Raw genomic sequence first — 15,734 nt, 5'->3', positions numbered from 1 at the left:
AGAATCAAACCTGCATTGGCAAGTTCGTGTTTTGTGGGCAACATCACCTTTGGACTTTCAGCTTAGAACAACATGAAGTAGGGGTTGACCACAAAACTTGGATCTGGACCCAGCTTCATGCAAAGAGGGAAAGGATCTGCCGTAAACAGAAGGTTTTGCTACAGACCAGTCCCTGGAATTTGTTAAAACTGCTCTTTATACTGATGTGGCTTGTGTAGTAGTGGTTCTGACACTTATGCAAATTATTCCTTTGCCTGGACTTGGGATAAATATAGTTTACAGTGTTGAATGTCAAGGAAGGTGGCCTAGAAAAATCATCCTCAAAATCTGTATTAGCTTTTTTTACTATTTATTGTGTATCTCTTCCAACCACTCTTCTTCTTTCTACTCAAGGAGTACATTTCAGTTGCTTCTCAGTTGAAGAAGTGGTAGATGTTCCAACAATGAGAGGATCTTTTTAGGGCAAACTCTAATATCAGTAAAAAATAATGCCATTTATGAAGTGGCTCAGTTGGCTTTCAGACCAGCTCCTACACCACAAGGAGCATTCTAGTTCAGTTCCTGTAGGAGAGCTATTCACATCACTCTTGGAAATGCATGTAAATCTTTTTTTTTTGTAGCCAGGATCAATTTCAACTGCCTGCTTTCATTAAGTTTGCTAAGGATTTCCCTAAATTCGTCCCATGTTAAACTATGACAGGACCAAATACTCTGTGGCTATACTACTCTTGGTTCCCACAGCCAGGACCTGAGAAGGGCTGTTGAAACTTATAGATGAACCTTGCCCTTCCTCCTTTCTGTACATGATTTGTGGGTAAATGGCAGAATTCACATTCCCAGGAAGTCATTCAGTCTCATGATGCATGTCACACCTTTCTGGAAAGGAGTTGTCCTAAGCGTGAGAAACAACTGCTCACTTTGAAAATTTAAAAAGATTTATTAAACCTTAACAAAAATACAACAAAGGACTACAGAAGGAAAAAGCTGCAGCACTGGGAACTGCTATTGTAGATACCACATGGCCAGTGCATCTTCAAGATGGATGCTCAGTGTTTTATACCCCCGGGGGTTGCATCAGCCAGCCCTGGCCCCTCCCAAAGTCTGTCAGTCAGTTCTTCTTTGCCATTTATCGGTGGAGACTGCTTTCTTGTGACCTGATTGGAGGTGAGGTGTTGCCATGCTGCCCCCTAAGCGCCAAGCTTTTCCATTCCCAGCTGCCCATGCAAGGGGCACATGGCACAGCTTCTGTCCTAAACAGCCCTGGCCCTCTGATGGTCACAACACGGGGCGGGGGAAAGGGAACCGTGCGGAGAACAGAGGACATCTAAACTATAATAACATAACTGTACACCACTAAAGCTTTTCTTAATATTCACACAATAGTTATCCCTTAATTGCGGCAGCCAGTCATCTCATTACCATCTGTAACACTAAGGATGCATTTTTCAGAGTTCTGCTCACAAAATTAATTTTATCTGCCAAGGAGCATAGTAACAAAGTAGATTTCTTTTCTCAAATCAAGTGACCTGTCTGTAGCATCTCTGGTGTGTGTAGAACAGTCCACATTGTGCGTATTCAAGATAGGATGTGGGATCTCAGCACCTCAGGATGGAGGTGCAGAGTGGCCGAGAACACCCTTGGGGGGCTTGGGAGTCCTGGAATGTTCCCAGAAGTGTCTGGTGGCAGGATTTTGATCCTACACAGGAAATGACACCTGTATGAGGACTGGGAGGATTTTACTGGGTGAATGGTGAAGGGATAAGTTAATTCGAGTGTAAAACACAGGGTTTAGGATTTCTGTACAGGGGGGTCTAAAGAAGTAAGATGGAGGAATTGGGGCGTGTCCTGTCCTTCTTCTTCTTCTTGGCCTCCATCTTCTGTGGTGATGGTGGCACTTTGGGATTGGTCATTACTAGAAGTGCACCGGTTAATAAGGGTAGAAGGTATTGGGGAAAAATTATAAATATTGTATACGTAACTTCGGGTATAAAGATAAGTGACCGCCCCAGGGGCTTGCAGAGTGTGCCCATGGCTGACTTGCTGTGCAGACCTCTGTCGGGCTGAAAGAAAATCTTTTAGATAAACAATTAATAAACACTGAGACCGAAACAAGATCAGAAGTCTCTCCTCGTCCTTTGAAGCGCCGGGCTGTCCAAGGCCACCCTGGGCCTTTCCAGGCCACCTAAATAGCCGAGAAACCGACAATAGGATTTTTGGGTTATTGGGTTAGACTGCTGCATATTTCTTCTTATTATCAAATACCTCCTTTGACAGACCTGAACACAGAGATGTCTTTCTGTGAAAGTGAGTCCCAGGAGCAAACCAGGTAGTCACTGGTATTACTCAAAGATAGTGGGTAGCTGTACAGTCACTTGCTATGGCCTGTAGTAAGTCTTGAAAAGAGGTGTCACCTATTTATCAATAATTTTCCACCCTTCTGTTGCCCCACATCTATGAAGTTTTTGCCAAGGATTCTGACTTTGTGTCTAAATACATGCTGGATTTTGGATTCTTGTATGGTCTGACATGTTTGACAGGGAAGCATCTGGAACTGCCCTGGAGGCCTCTGGAGAATTACTGTATCAGGAAGGAGGAGGAAATACATCTCTTCTCTACATTATTTTGTGTGATAATAGTTACAATGCCCTTGAAGGAAGGTCTCCCTGTTCCTACGACATTTTTCTAGTCCTATGGTCAGTCCCATTAGAGAAAGAAGTTCAGGTTTCCTGGCTAAGCTCATGAACAAGACAGATGTATTTCACAACCTCCATCGTGGTGTTAGTGATTTCCTCCTTGTTTCTTCTATGTGAGCATCCCCTCAGCATGCTAATCACATGTGGAAATTAGTAACCTTCTGGTACATGTTGGTTTACATCTGTTAACATGGGACTTCTTCAGACAGCTTGGCCCCTTTGTGATTTCCAGTTCCTGACCTTTGTGCTTCCCTTTAATCATCAGCTACTTCAGAGAATTAAAATAACCGCTTGTGTCCCTGGTGGTTTCTCTTGGTGCTTGAGATGTTGAGATGTTGGTAGTGAATAAATGGGGAAAAAAAGGCAGAGCGGGGAACATGCCATATTTGCCTGCAAATTGCAGTGAGAAGTGTTCAACTGCCTGTGGATGAGATGTAAAGCATTCCTTCAGGTGGGGCAGAGAGACATTGCTGGGCTAAAAGGCCTGTGTATGCCTATCAACTGCTTCCAGTGCTATTTATTTGCTCTTACATTTGTTAGACAGTGACAATAAGCTAGTTTAATGTACTCACACTTACCAACTTCTATTTTTGGATGCTCACACATTACCAAGTTATTGTGGCAATAGTGGTTAGATCTTTGGTGGGAATATGCATGACAAAATGCCTGTAATACCAGTGGTGATTTAGCATTACTTTCCCTAATTTTCTAGAAACCAAGGTGCCACATGTACTAGAAATGCTTAATAGAATTATTAATAGTGTTTTATTTGTTTACCATTCAAGGGACAATTGATACTTTATCATTAAAATGTGAAACCATAGTTTCTGCCTGTCAAAATCCAAATAGATAAAAATTTGGTAAAGAACAGGAAAGGAAATGAGAAAGCATTGAAACCAAAGCAAGCAAGATGAAGATGGATTGGGAAATTAGGAAATTTCTTTTTAGTCACTTGTAAATTTTGATTATGTTAGCTCTGTATCCAAATTGGTTAGATGCTTTTCTAAACTGTTCTCTATTTAGATTATTCAGTCAAACTAAGACAAAATCTTCCTTGGAGTAAATGTCTGTAATTTTCTAGTTTCTGTCAAGTAAATAACAGCAGGAGAACATTTGTTTTATATGATGGCGGTCTGGTGCAAGTCAGAACTTGGGATATGCTAAAAATGAAGGGGACAGCTCATGTTAACTTCTTGCCTTGGGTTCTTTCAGAGAACTGTTTGTCACTATTGGGTAGCAAATGTTCTAAACCACAACCCCAGACAAAACTCTGCGTGGGATTTTAGGAACATTTACAGCTTAAATCTTGAACCAGACTTGGATTTTACAAAGTGGCTGCCAGTTTTTTTGATACAAGTAACTATACTGTGAAACACATGATCTAAATTCCTTAAAATACCAATCTAGATTGAAATCATTGCATTGAATCTTTGCATTAACAACTTAGGGTCATTACAGATTCTGATCTCTTCTGGCGTAAATCCAATCCACAGCCTAAAATCCAGCTTTAATCCGTGTGCTCAGTGTTTACAATTGGCTGGCTCTACGCTTTTTAAAGCCAGATAAACTGATAGGAAGTCCAAGACTCAGGAGTATGGTTGGAATTCAGGTCCAGCTACACCTGTCTTCATTTGGTTTTGTCCAAAGATTCAGGACTTGAGCTTCTGGAAATGAGTAGGGAAGTTTATTTGTAGCCTTACAAAATGATGCGTTCTTGCCGATGCCTCTGTGTGTGGTTTTTCCAGTGCGATCGGTTTTGTTTACACAGTGGGAAGTTACCTTTGCCAGCGCTCTCACTCTGGCCCTGCAGAGGACAAGACTCATTCTGTTCTTTTTTTTGTTTGCTTTTGTCACCTGCTTTGCTCCAGGTAACATCAGTTGCAAGGGGATGACAGAGCGCATTCATAGCATCAACCTTCACAACTTCAGCAATTCTGTGCTCGAGACCCTCAACGAGCAGCGCAACCGTGGCCACTTCTGTGACGTGACGGTCCGCATCCACGGGAGCATGCTGCGCGCCCACCGCTGCGTGCTGGCGGCTGGCAGCCCCTTCTTCCAGGACAAGCTGCTGCTGGGCTACAGCGACATCGAGATCCCCTCAGTGGTGTCGGTCCAGTCTGTGCAAAAGCTCATTGACTTCATGTACAGCGGGGTGCTGCGGGTCTCCCAGTCAGAGGCCCTCCAAATCCTCACAGCCGCCAGCATCCTGCAGATCAAGACTGTGATTGATGAGTGCACAAGGATTGTCTCACAAAATGTGGGCGATGTCTACCCAGTGATTCAGGATTCTGGCCAAGAGACACCCAGGGGGACACCTGAATCAGGCACCTCGGGGCAGAGCACTGACACAGAGTCTGGCTACCTGCAGAGCCATTCACAGCACAGTGTGGACAGGATCTATTCAGCCCTCTATGCCTGTTCCATGCAAAATGGCAGTGGGGAGCGCTCATTTTACAGTGGAGCTGTGGTCAGCCACCATGAGACAGCCCTGGGACTCCCCAGGGACCATCACATAGAAGACCCCAGCTGGATTACCCGGATCCATGAACGGTCGCAGCAGATGGAGCGGTACCTCTCCACCACTCCAGAGACCACACACTGCCGGAAGCAACCCCGCCCTGTCCGAATCCAAACCCTGATGGGCAACATCCATATTAAACAGGAGATGGAGGATGACTATGACTACTACGGCCAACAGAGGGTGCAGATCCTTGAGCGCAATGAGTCTGAGGAATGCACTGAGGACACTGACCAAGCAGAAGGCACTGAGAGCGAGCCCAAAGGGGAGAGTTTTGACTCGGGTGTCAGTTCCTCCATTGGCACTGAGCCTGATTCCATGGAGCAGCAGTTTATAGCTGGTCTGGGCCGGGATGGGCAGCAAGAACCTACTCAAGCAGATCAAAATGATGTCCCTGCTGATGGCACTCAGCCGCAGCAGCAGCAGCAACATGTAGATGCCAACTCTTCCTCACCAGAGAGAAGCAATGACGTTGAAATGGACAGCAAAGTGCTCACAGTCAATAACAGCACCGAAAAGGGGGCTTTGCAGCCTTCTGTCAACACATCTGTTGCCCAACCATTGCCAACCACACAGATCTACTTACGCCAGACAGAAACCCTCACCAGCAATCTGAGGATGCCACTGACTCTGACCAGCAACACTCAGGTCATTGGCACAGCTGGCAACACCTACCTGCCTGCCCTTTTCACCACGCAGTCTGCTGGCAGTGGCCCTAAGCCTTTTCTCTTCAGCCTGCCCCAGCCTTTAGCTGGCCAACAGACACAGTTTGTGACAGTGTCCCAGCCCGGCCTGTCAACCTTTACTGCCCAGCTGCCAGCCCCGCAGCCCTTGGCCCCATCTGCGGGCCACAGCACAGCGGGTGGGCAAGGCGAAAAAAAGCCTTACGAGTGCACTCTCTGTAACAAGACTTTCACCGCCAAACAGAACTACGTCAAGCACATGTTTGTACACACAGGTAAGAGTGCTTCCCTTTGGCTTGCATGTGGAGACACAGAAAGCCCTTCACAACCATGTACTTAGATTTTGTTTACCAGCCTGCCAGGCCCCAGGATAAACAGGAAGGAAGGCTTATCCAGGGAGCTGGTGTCACTGAACACTTCCTAGCCTTACTGCACTGAAGTTGAGTCCCTGCAGAAAAATATAGATCCCAAATAGGGGCCTAACTGTGCAGGGTGCAGAAACAAGTTCATTTCTCTTGGAGTAAAAGGCATCTTGCATCCATCCAAGGAAATGGTGAGCATTCATTGTACCCTGCAAGCTGACCAGGCAACATTAAGTGTAAGAGAGGAAACTAATTGGTCATAAGAAAAACTATCTACTAAGAAAGGGCATCCCTCTGTAGGTTTTACAGATATGGGGTTTACAGATTAAGCTAAAGTAATGGTGAGGTTAGGGCAAATTCACTACTGGTGGAGCTGCACCAGTAGGTCCAGGCCCAGACATTACACACACTGCCACAGATTTTCTAGATCTCACATACTACTATAAGAAATTAAATGTGGGGTTTTGTCAGAAAGTCTTTCTGTACTTCACTGAGGCTAATTGCTGTAATCCCTTGTCTCTTGGTAAATCAGAGGCATCACTAGCTGTGCATACAGAAACATAGGATTCAGTGAGAAAATGTTTAAAGAATATATGTGGAGCACAATGGAACACAATATCAACATCTTTCTGTTTAAAACTACAGCTGCTTTAGTACACGGTTTATGGTCTGTTGAGATAACATAGGTAACCATATTTGCCACTGAGCCAAAACTGCCTTTTCTAGCTTTGCCAAGTTATGAGACTTCAAAGCAAGGATATGTATTTTACATGGAGTTGTCATGGGTTCAGGAGTGCTTTGCTTGCTTTAGCCCTTGGCTTTTCCTGCTGTTGGAGAAACATTCTAGTTTAGAGAAAGAGTAAATATTTCTTTCACCAAACAGTGCCTTTGTTAACATCAGATCTTAAAATAAATGATGGGTTTGTGATACATGGAGGAGAACCTGGAAACATTGCCCAAATTCCTCTGTTGGATGCAATAGATTTCAATTCCATGTGTATATGTAAACTTTTAACTTCAATTTACCTGTATTTATCACTTAAATGAAAAACTCCTCTAGACATCTACAGCAGACATGTACATATACAAAAAGATCAACTTCTCAGAACTGGTACAAAATGTATAATTGCAAGGATCAAGAGTCCTGAATCCCAGTATTACCTTTGTGTCTGTTTATGTTCTCCATCTCTCTGTTGTGGATGAGGAACTAAAATGCAACATAGGTAGTGTTGGTATTCAGAAAAATTTCCCCTTCATAACACAGTCAAATATATCTGCTTGCATTCTTGTTCTAAAAGCTAAAAAGACTGTTTTACAAATAACTTCACAGAGATTAGGTACTGTATTTCCCCTACCACTGCACTTTGGTTTTGGAGTCAGATAAAGAATAATACTGGAAGTATTTTTCTGATCTAAAACATTCTTAGCTACTACAAGTAATACCAACTGAGGAAATAGATAGGCATCTTGAATCATGAATTAATATTTTATTTGTATGGGTCTGAGAATGCCCTAAAAAATGAACTGTAGTGGCAAGGAAAGATTTGGATAGATAAATCATTTCAAAATTCATTTAGGAGCTAACTGGCTACTGGGAGAATAATTTCACCTTAACCTACAGAGAGCAAGGCTTCAAAAAACCCTCATGAAAATAATTATGTGTGCTGCTCCAGAGAAAGTCTGTCTGCTACCTTGTCTAGTGCTGGACAGGATCATTACAAAAATAGAGGGGAGACACCTGTTCCCACTGTCAGGGTGACTTTTACTTAGGCCTGTTGAAAGAAGCCGGGCAAAGTGGCCCTGGAAAAGATCCACAGAAAAAATGAGAGGTTTGGGAGATGCAAATGTTTGAATTAATCTTTCTGTTTGGAGGACTCACGAGAGAAGTCATGGAAGAGCCTAATCATAAACCTGAATTCAGTAACTTAAAGGCCTTTATATCTCTATATGTTTTTATGCTTCCAAAAACTAGTCTGATTAACTTCCCATGCAACAGAAACCGACATCCTTTTCTTCTTTCGCATGGCTGCAAGCATATTAGAGATTGCTATTTTTCCATGTTCCATGTAGACTCACTTTAATATATCCCACAATATTGTGGAAATGCAGTGCTAGAGTGTATGCAGTGTCTGCCCTTTATAAGGCGCCATTGCCTTTCCCACCTATCACACTGTGATTAGTACTGGATTAAAGGCTGCAAAAGAGGATCACATGCCAAGGGGATCACAGCAGAGCACTAACATTGCTGCCTCCACACCTTTCTAATTTGGTGATAGGATGGTGATGGGATGGGGGCAAGTCATTTGAGGAGTGGCTGAGGTCACTTGGCTTCAGCCTGGAGGAGATTGAGGGGAAACCTCATTGTGACCTACAGCGTCCTCATGAGGGGAAGTGCAGGGGCAGGAACTGACCTCCTCTCTTGTCCAGTGATAGGACAGAAGGGAATGGCATGAACCTGTCTCAGGGTAGGTTTACATTAGATATTAGGAAAAGGTTCTTCACTCTTTGGTTGGGGTTGGTGGGCACCAGAACAGGTTCCCCAAGGAAGTGGCCACAGCACCAAACCTGGCGGAGTTTGAGAAGCTCTTGGACAATGGTCTCGGGCTCATGGTGTGATTCTTGAGGTGGTGCTGTGCAGGACCAGGAGGTGGAATTTGATGATCCTTGGGAGTCCCTTCCAACTCAGGATTCTATGATTCCATGACCTCAGTGTCAGCACTAAGTATCCATTACTGTTGCGGTTCAGAGAGCCGCAGAGCCTACATCACCAGGAGCACAGGGGCTAGAAAAGGGAACCATGGCCAGGTGCTGATGTTGCTTCTTCCTCATTCCAACTCAGGATATGCTCTGATCCTATTCTTCTAATCATCCCATATTGCAGTTTAATACCAGCCAAATACAAAATAAAGAAGCAAAAGGAAGAACATGCACATTTTAATTCACTGAGCAAAGTTTTCTCTGACTTGAAAATGAAGAATCACGGGAATAAAGAATCTACAGTGTTCACTTAGGAAGCACAAAAATTTGCATACAAAAAAGAAAAACTGAAGTTTTGCAATTCTTTGGAGAGGAGAAATCCCAGGAAGACTTTGAAGCTGAGATTAAAAAGCCACAACCCAATGTATCTTAGAAACATAAGCAGGCCAAAATTAACATGTTTTTGTAGCATAATCTTAACAGGGTCTAGAGTGGAGGAGACCAACTTAGTACAAACTTTGGGACATATATTGCCCAAGGCAAAAATGAGCTCTGTAAATACAATCAGCCTCTTGTAAGTTAATCAGACGTTATTCTAACTGACACGCTATCATTTTCCACATCACGTGTCATGCATGTTGACCTGTCTACTCACAACACAGTACTGTGTGTGGCAAAGCCATCAGGAAAGCAAGGACTTAGTGTTTTGAGCAAATATCTTTCACCAAGTAGGGACAAACTCCTCACGAGTGCAAGGAAGAACAGCAAGTGGATTTCATTCATGGATGTCACCGTCATACATGCAAACCATGAAATAAAAAGAAACAGAGACTTGAGGGAGATAAAAAAGTAGGTCTTTCACATCTAATCCATTTTAATTATCTCCTCTTAAAATTGAGTTTAAGTAGCATATGGTAATCTCACTATACAATGAGTGAATTATATATTACCACAGGCATGTCTTGGTCCCTAAAGATTGACTCTTCAGGATTTAAAACAGTTCAAAACAGACTGTAAAAAGAAAGAAGCAGGATGTCTAGTAGAGAAAAAAAATATGAGAAATGGCAGAATAACCACAGGAAAATCATTTTCTCGATCAGTGAAAGGGAGGATCATTTTGATTCTTAGAGAGCTGTAGTACCATTTCTATCCCTGACAGCTTTGGGGATGATGGATTCCACACATGAAATATACCGCAAGTGATTCAGAAAGCAAATTAAAAGTAGCTTTTGATGGGGCATTCAGGGTGTTAGTTGTTGGCTACATTATCAGTGCAGCAGCATATCATGAAAACATTGCTTGATATCACGAAAACATTGCTTGATACCATGAAACATGAGACCATGCCTTATCTTTCAGAACTCTGGGCATGAGGAGGATTTAAGTGTAGTCTGAAAAAAACAGTGTATGTGCTCAGCTAAGTATTATTCCCAGTTTATCCTTGTAGTCATTGGCTTGTCTGAATATGATCAGAGTTTAATTATACGAGTTTCTGTAATAAATTTTACAACAGTCCCGGGAACACAAGGCAATGTGGAAGATTACATACATGTTATACATACATACTGTCTCCCTAGTTTACCTCATAAAGTGTTTGATTTAACTGGCAGTCAAATCATTCAAGTTTCCTGTGTCTTACACTGGAAGTTTGTCTGTTAGGTTACCCTTTGCATGGTGCTGACTGGCCTAGGCAATTCTGTATCCTGAGGTTCCCTTTTCCAGTACTCCTTGTACATGCTTCAGCTGTGACATTTGACCAGAAAAGGGAGCAACAAATGTAAACCTCTTATAAAGTGTTGGATTCCTCTGACAATCTCTGTCTCTGCTCTCCTGAGAAATTGAAAGCAATTTGACTGAAATGAGTCTGGCCCAGGTCAGCTGTCTGGTAATCACTGATTTGTCCCTTTTTTATTGCATGCTGGTAAGGAAACAGAAGCACTGGAAGGTGAAATAACATGACTGAGACCTTTCTGTCTAAAAATGAGCATGAGGGGCAAGACAGGAGCACAGACAGGAGAGGCTGTGCCATTGAACCTGGGTGCAGATGCCAGGACCTTTTAACTCTAGTCATGTCTTTGTCAGTGTCTGCCTACTGTGTGAACTTGAAGAAATCACCTGAGCTCCTTTTTGCTGTATGTGGATAGGGAATTCCTGATTCCCCCTTTGTAAAGCATTTTGAAACGTGTGGTTGCAAAAAATGCTGTGTGTCAAAACACACTGATTAACAGACTTACTCTTTGTTAGCCAGAGCACCTCTCCAAAGACCCCCATGAGGCTTACCATTAGTTTATTGCAAAGAGTTCTACTGAGCTGGTTTAATTTTATGATTTTTTTTTTTTTTGTCTGTCTCTCTGTCTCTCTCTCATTGGTACTGGGCAGGTGAGAAACCACACCAATGCAGCATCTGTTGGCGCTCCTTCTCTTTAAAGGATTACCTAATCAAACACATGGTGACACACACTGGCGTGAGGGCCTACCAGTGCAGTATCTGCAACAAGCGCTTCACCCAGAAGAGCTCCCTTAATGTGCACATGCGTCTCCACCGCGGGGAGAAGTCCTACGAGTGCTACATCTGCAAGAAGAAGTTCTCCCACAAGACCCTGCTGGAGAGGCATGTGGCTCTGCACAGTGCCACCAACGGCACGCCTGGAGCCACCGGCACCGGCGCGAGGGCTGTCCCCACCGGTGTGGTGGCCTGCACGGAGGGGACCACGTACGTCTGCTCTGTCTGTCCAGCTAAGTTTGACCAAATCGAGCATTTCAACGACCACATGAGGATGCATGTGTCAGACGGATAAGTAGAATCTCTCTCTCTCTCTTTGTTATGAACAACAAAAATAGAAACAACAAAAAAAGCTATGGCACTAGAAATTAAGAAATTATTTTTGTTTCATTTTTACCTTTATTTTCCTCCTTTTTTTGGGTTCATTTCGTTTTGTTGTTTTTTGTACTACATGAAGAACTGTTTTTTGCCTGCTGGTACATTACATTTCCGGAGGCTGGGTGAATAATAATTTTCCCAGTCTCCCTTGGATGGTGGCCTTAAGGCCAGGTAGTGCTTCATGAGCTCCACTGGTTGGATCTCTAGCTACTGGCCTCTAAATACAACCCTTCTTTACTACAAAAAGCAAACAACAAAAAAAAAAAAAAAAAAAACCACAAAAAAATTTTAAAAAACAGACAAAAATAATTTAAAAAAATCTTTTTTTCTCACTTGTGAAGAGCACTACAAATAAAGAAACAAAACAAAATATATTACAAATCTACAAGGCCTACTGTCGTTACAAGTACACCGCTTGCAGTGTTTCAATGGACATGATTCACATTGCTGACCGCTTTTGGACTTCACAGTATCCAGTTAGAACTGTGGAATATTTTGCTTCTGGTTGAGCAGCAACCAGAGGAAACAAGGCCCTGCTGGTTTCCACCACGTGTCTGCTTTTGCACACACACACGCATCCACAAACACACAGAAAGGGCTGAGGGGAATGTGAGGCAGTGTGGCTTGGATAGTGTGGAGTCCCTGCAGGGTGAGGAAAAAGAATCAGAGGTTCCTCACCAGGATTCTGCTCCATCCCTCGCTGTCCAGCGCACCCTCCCCGCTGCTTTTCTCGTACCACCACCACCTTATAGCAGAAACCAAGAAGATTCAGACAACGAGCAACGGTGGCTTTTTTGTAATTTATTCAGTGTCTTCGCTGAGCACAGGGCCTCAGCACAATCAAGAGGGACTTTCACAGAAGGCAAAGAGAAACACAGAGGAAAATCAAAGATATCAGAGGTTGCAACCTATGGATCTAGGTACAAGAGAAGGGTTAGTTCCCACAATCTTTGCAAAAAAAAAAAAGTTGCATCAGGATTTATTCTTGTGGAAGAAAGAGGAATAGAGGGTGGGAGGGGAGGGGAATAATAATTAAAAAAAAAAAAGAGTTGTTGGGACTTTTTTAATTCAAAATTTTATAGAGGGGCAAAAGTGACGTTTACCAGATAGAATGCTGATTTTTTTAATATATTTACAACAGTATTTGTGTAAAAAAACAAAAAAAGTGAGATTGTTAAAAGTAATTTTTCTTTGTTTTCTTTTTTGTTTTGCATACACTGCCACTAATATCTTCTCTTTTATTATATATATGAATATATATAAAAATATATATTTTATTTTAAATTGAGACTGTTAAGGTTAGCTAACCTGCTTCCAGATAGAGGGGGGGAGGGGAGATGATCTTGATTTTTATTTTAAAAAAGAGGAAGGATGTTTTCTTTATTTTCTTTTCTAGTATTATTCTCTCTGTTTTCTAATGGAATCAAGAATTACCTGGGTCGATGAGGGGCTCTGTGAAGTCATCTGTGAGATTATCTACTAGTTTTGTGCATCCTGCAGTATCTTTTGAACTGCTACTTTGTTTTTTTGAATTACATGGTTCTCTTTTTGGCTCTTACCAAGCTTCTGTTGTTTCTTTTTTGGTTCCATCTCAGAATTTATTTCTGCTGAAGGACGTTTCCTTTTGAGAAAGAGATTTTTCTAGCAATGTTCCCTTGTTTTTGGGGATGATATAAACTGTAGTCTTTCTTCTTTGAAAAAGTAATGAAAGTTTTGAAGTGTGTAATAACTAGCATTTCCCTTCTTTTTGGTCACTGGACAAGAATTAATCTGCTGTATTGTTCTCTCATCCCTGCCTTGCTCACTAGAGAGCTTCCGTATTTGTGTGGGAATCGGATCCTGCCCCCAGTAATTTGTGCTGATGCCAAAACAACTTAAAACCTTACCATTGCAAATAATCTTCCCTTCATTTGCAAAAAGTCTGACTGAAGGGCCACATCCCACATTCTCTGCATAGACAAAGCTATGAAAGGAATGTAGGATCAGTGTGAAAGATTGATTCCTGATCTGCATATGTATGTTGGTGTTTTGTATTTTGTTTTATTGTGTTTGGACTGATGTTCTCCCTAGTTGTCTTCTGTGTATCTGTGTACGAATTTTTCCCCCAAAGCCAACTCCCAAAGTACATGGGTCCTTAGTTCAGTTGGATCAGTGTTTGACACTATCTTTGTCTTGCTTGAAATCCATATGAGGACTTACACCAACTGCACTCTGGACTTCATATTTTAGGCAGAGAAGAAGCACCTAACAAAAATATGCAAAAAGGAAAAAAAAGAAAAATTGCTAGTTTAGCTTTTATTTGTGTCTATATTTAAATTAAGCTTTCTTAAGTTTACAAAACTTTTTGCTTGTGAACACTGAGCATTTCACATGAGACATTCTTTTATGCTGGACAGCTTTCTGAGTATTGACTTGGTAGATCTCCATATACAATTTTGCATGTTCTTTACACCTGCGGCTTCTCTATCAGATGCCTGTGATTCAGTACAGGTAACTTCATCCATATGTTCTGTGCCTGTTCCATTACCATTTATTTGGGGGAAAAAACCTGACAGGTGGTTCAGTCTCAGAATCTTTCTGTACCCTGCAAGATACTGTTCAGGAGATCCTAAATGCTGAAGCTCAGATTCTTGGCTGCAATATGCAGCATAGAGAGACCTTGAGGTGAGTGCCAGAGCAATTCAGTCTTTTATAAGGTAACGTCTTTCTTTGTTGCCAACTTGTTTGGGTAGTTCAAGGAGCTGGAGAAGGAGCACAAGTTCCTTAACAAATATTGTTTTAATAACCGCACTGGTAAAAGCAACACTGGCATGTAAATCAAGACATGAAAAAACAAAGCCCAAGACACAGAGGGAGAACTGATATCTGCCATTTAGACACACTAAATCTAAACAGAAAATAACGTTCTGGAGACTAGAATGCAGAAGAAAATGAGGAAGGTGAACCTAGACAAAAGGATTGAAGATTTTTCTTTGGGGAAAGGAAGGTTTTTTCCTGAGATTGTTTGTATCAAAGAATATTCTCCCATATGATGAACTAGTGAACAATTTTACCCAACTTACAAATATGTAGCTGCTTATTTGTCATCTGAGGTCTGGGGAAAAGCTGTTTAATTTGCCATTGTAAACCTGGTGAACTGTAGTCAAGTTGTAGCATATTCTGGCATATACTTCTGATACCAGAAGAGGTATGCCAGTAAACATGAAATAAGAATCAGGATCTAAATCCACCAAAATGCAAATACTATCCAAATTTTAATCCTTCAGTTTTCATCCTTCCCTAAATCAAAGCATTATCTTTAAAATGCCAATTTTTATAAGTTCTAATAAATTTGAAGTGAATTAAAGATAAGTTGTGAATGAATGACTGAATGAATGAATGAATGAATGAATGAATGAATGAATGAATGAATGAATGAATGAATGATGCCAATTAAAAAAAAACAATAAACATAGTTCTTAAAGTAAAGCAAAGGCATACTAACTAGATTGAATTCTAAAACACTTGTCAAAGAATTTAGGCCTAGGTCTTTAGAAATGAGTGCCTGTAATACAAACTGATTTTGTTGGACTTCCAGATTTGATCTTGTAAAACATGGAGCAACTTGCAGCATGACTGCAAATGTGGCTTAAAGTGCTTGTCAGGTCATTCTGAATTTAGAAGCTCAAACATAGTCCCCTTTATCTTTTAAAGTGTTAGATTCTCTTTGGCAGTTCTTTCTCCCATCTTTGAAATACTTATTTGCTACTTGGAAACAACTATAATATCGGAATGTACAGCTATATTCAAGCTTCATATATTGCTACAATATGCCTTTGCAAAAGGAATAGCAGTCACGGTGATCTGGAAACTGCTGCTGACAATGTTTGAGCGAATCTCTCTCAGTATGCTTGAAAGGCT

At 41.8% G+C, this 15,734-nt stretch overlaps 1 protein-coding gene across 22 annotated transcripts in view; it reads left to right on the top strand.

The window, feature by feature from the left end:
• The window catches only part of ZBTB20 (zinc finger and BTB domain containing 20), a 474,683-nt gene extending 461,846 nt beyond the window's left edge, over positions 1 to 12,837 (top strand). For all 22 annotated transcript variants that reach the window (XM_063148336.1, XM_063148332.1, XM_063148339.1 and 19 more), the window contains 2 exons: positions 4,562 to 6,169; positions 11,333 to 12,837. In XM_063148336.1, the coding sequence (XP_063004406.1) occupies positions 4,582 to 6,169; positions 11,333 to 11,751 (2,007 nt within the window). In that variant the 5' untranslated portion in view covers positions 4,562 to 4,581 and the 3' untranslated portion in view covers positions 11,752 to 12,837. The remainder of the gene's footprint in view (positions 1 to 4,561; positions 6,170 to 11,332) is intronic.
• The last annotated feature ends 2,897 nt before the right edge of the window (positions 12,838 to 15,734 follow it).

Source organism: Melospiza melodia, chromosome 2, assembly GCF_035770615.1.
Source record: "Melospiza melodia melodia isolate bMelMel2 chromosome 2, bMelMel2.pri, whole genome shotgun sequence".
In the NCBI taxonomy this organism is placed as follows: domain Eukaryota; kingdom Metazoa; phylum Chordata; class Aves; order Passeriformes; family Passerellidae; genus Melospiza; species Melospiza melodia.
This window is presented reverse-complemented; position numbering and strand designations above follow the sequence as displayed.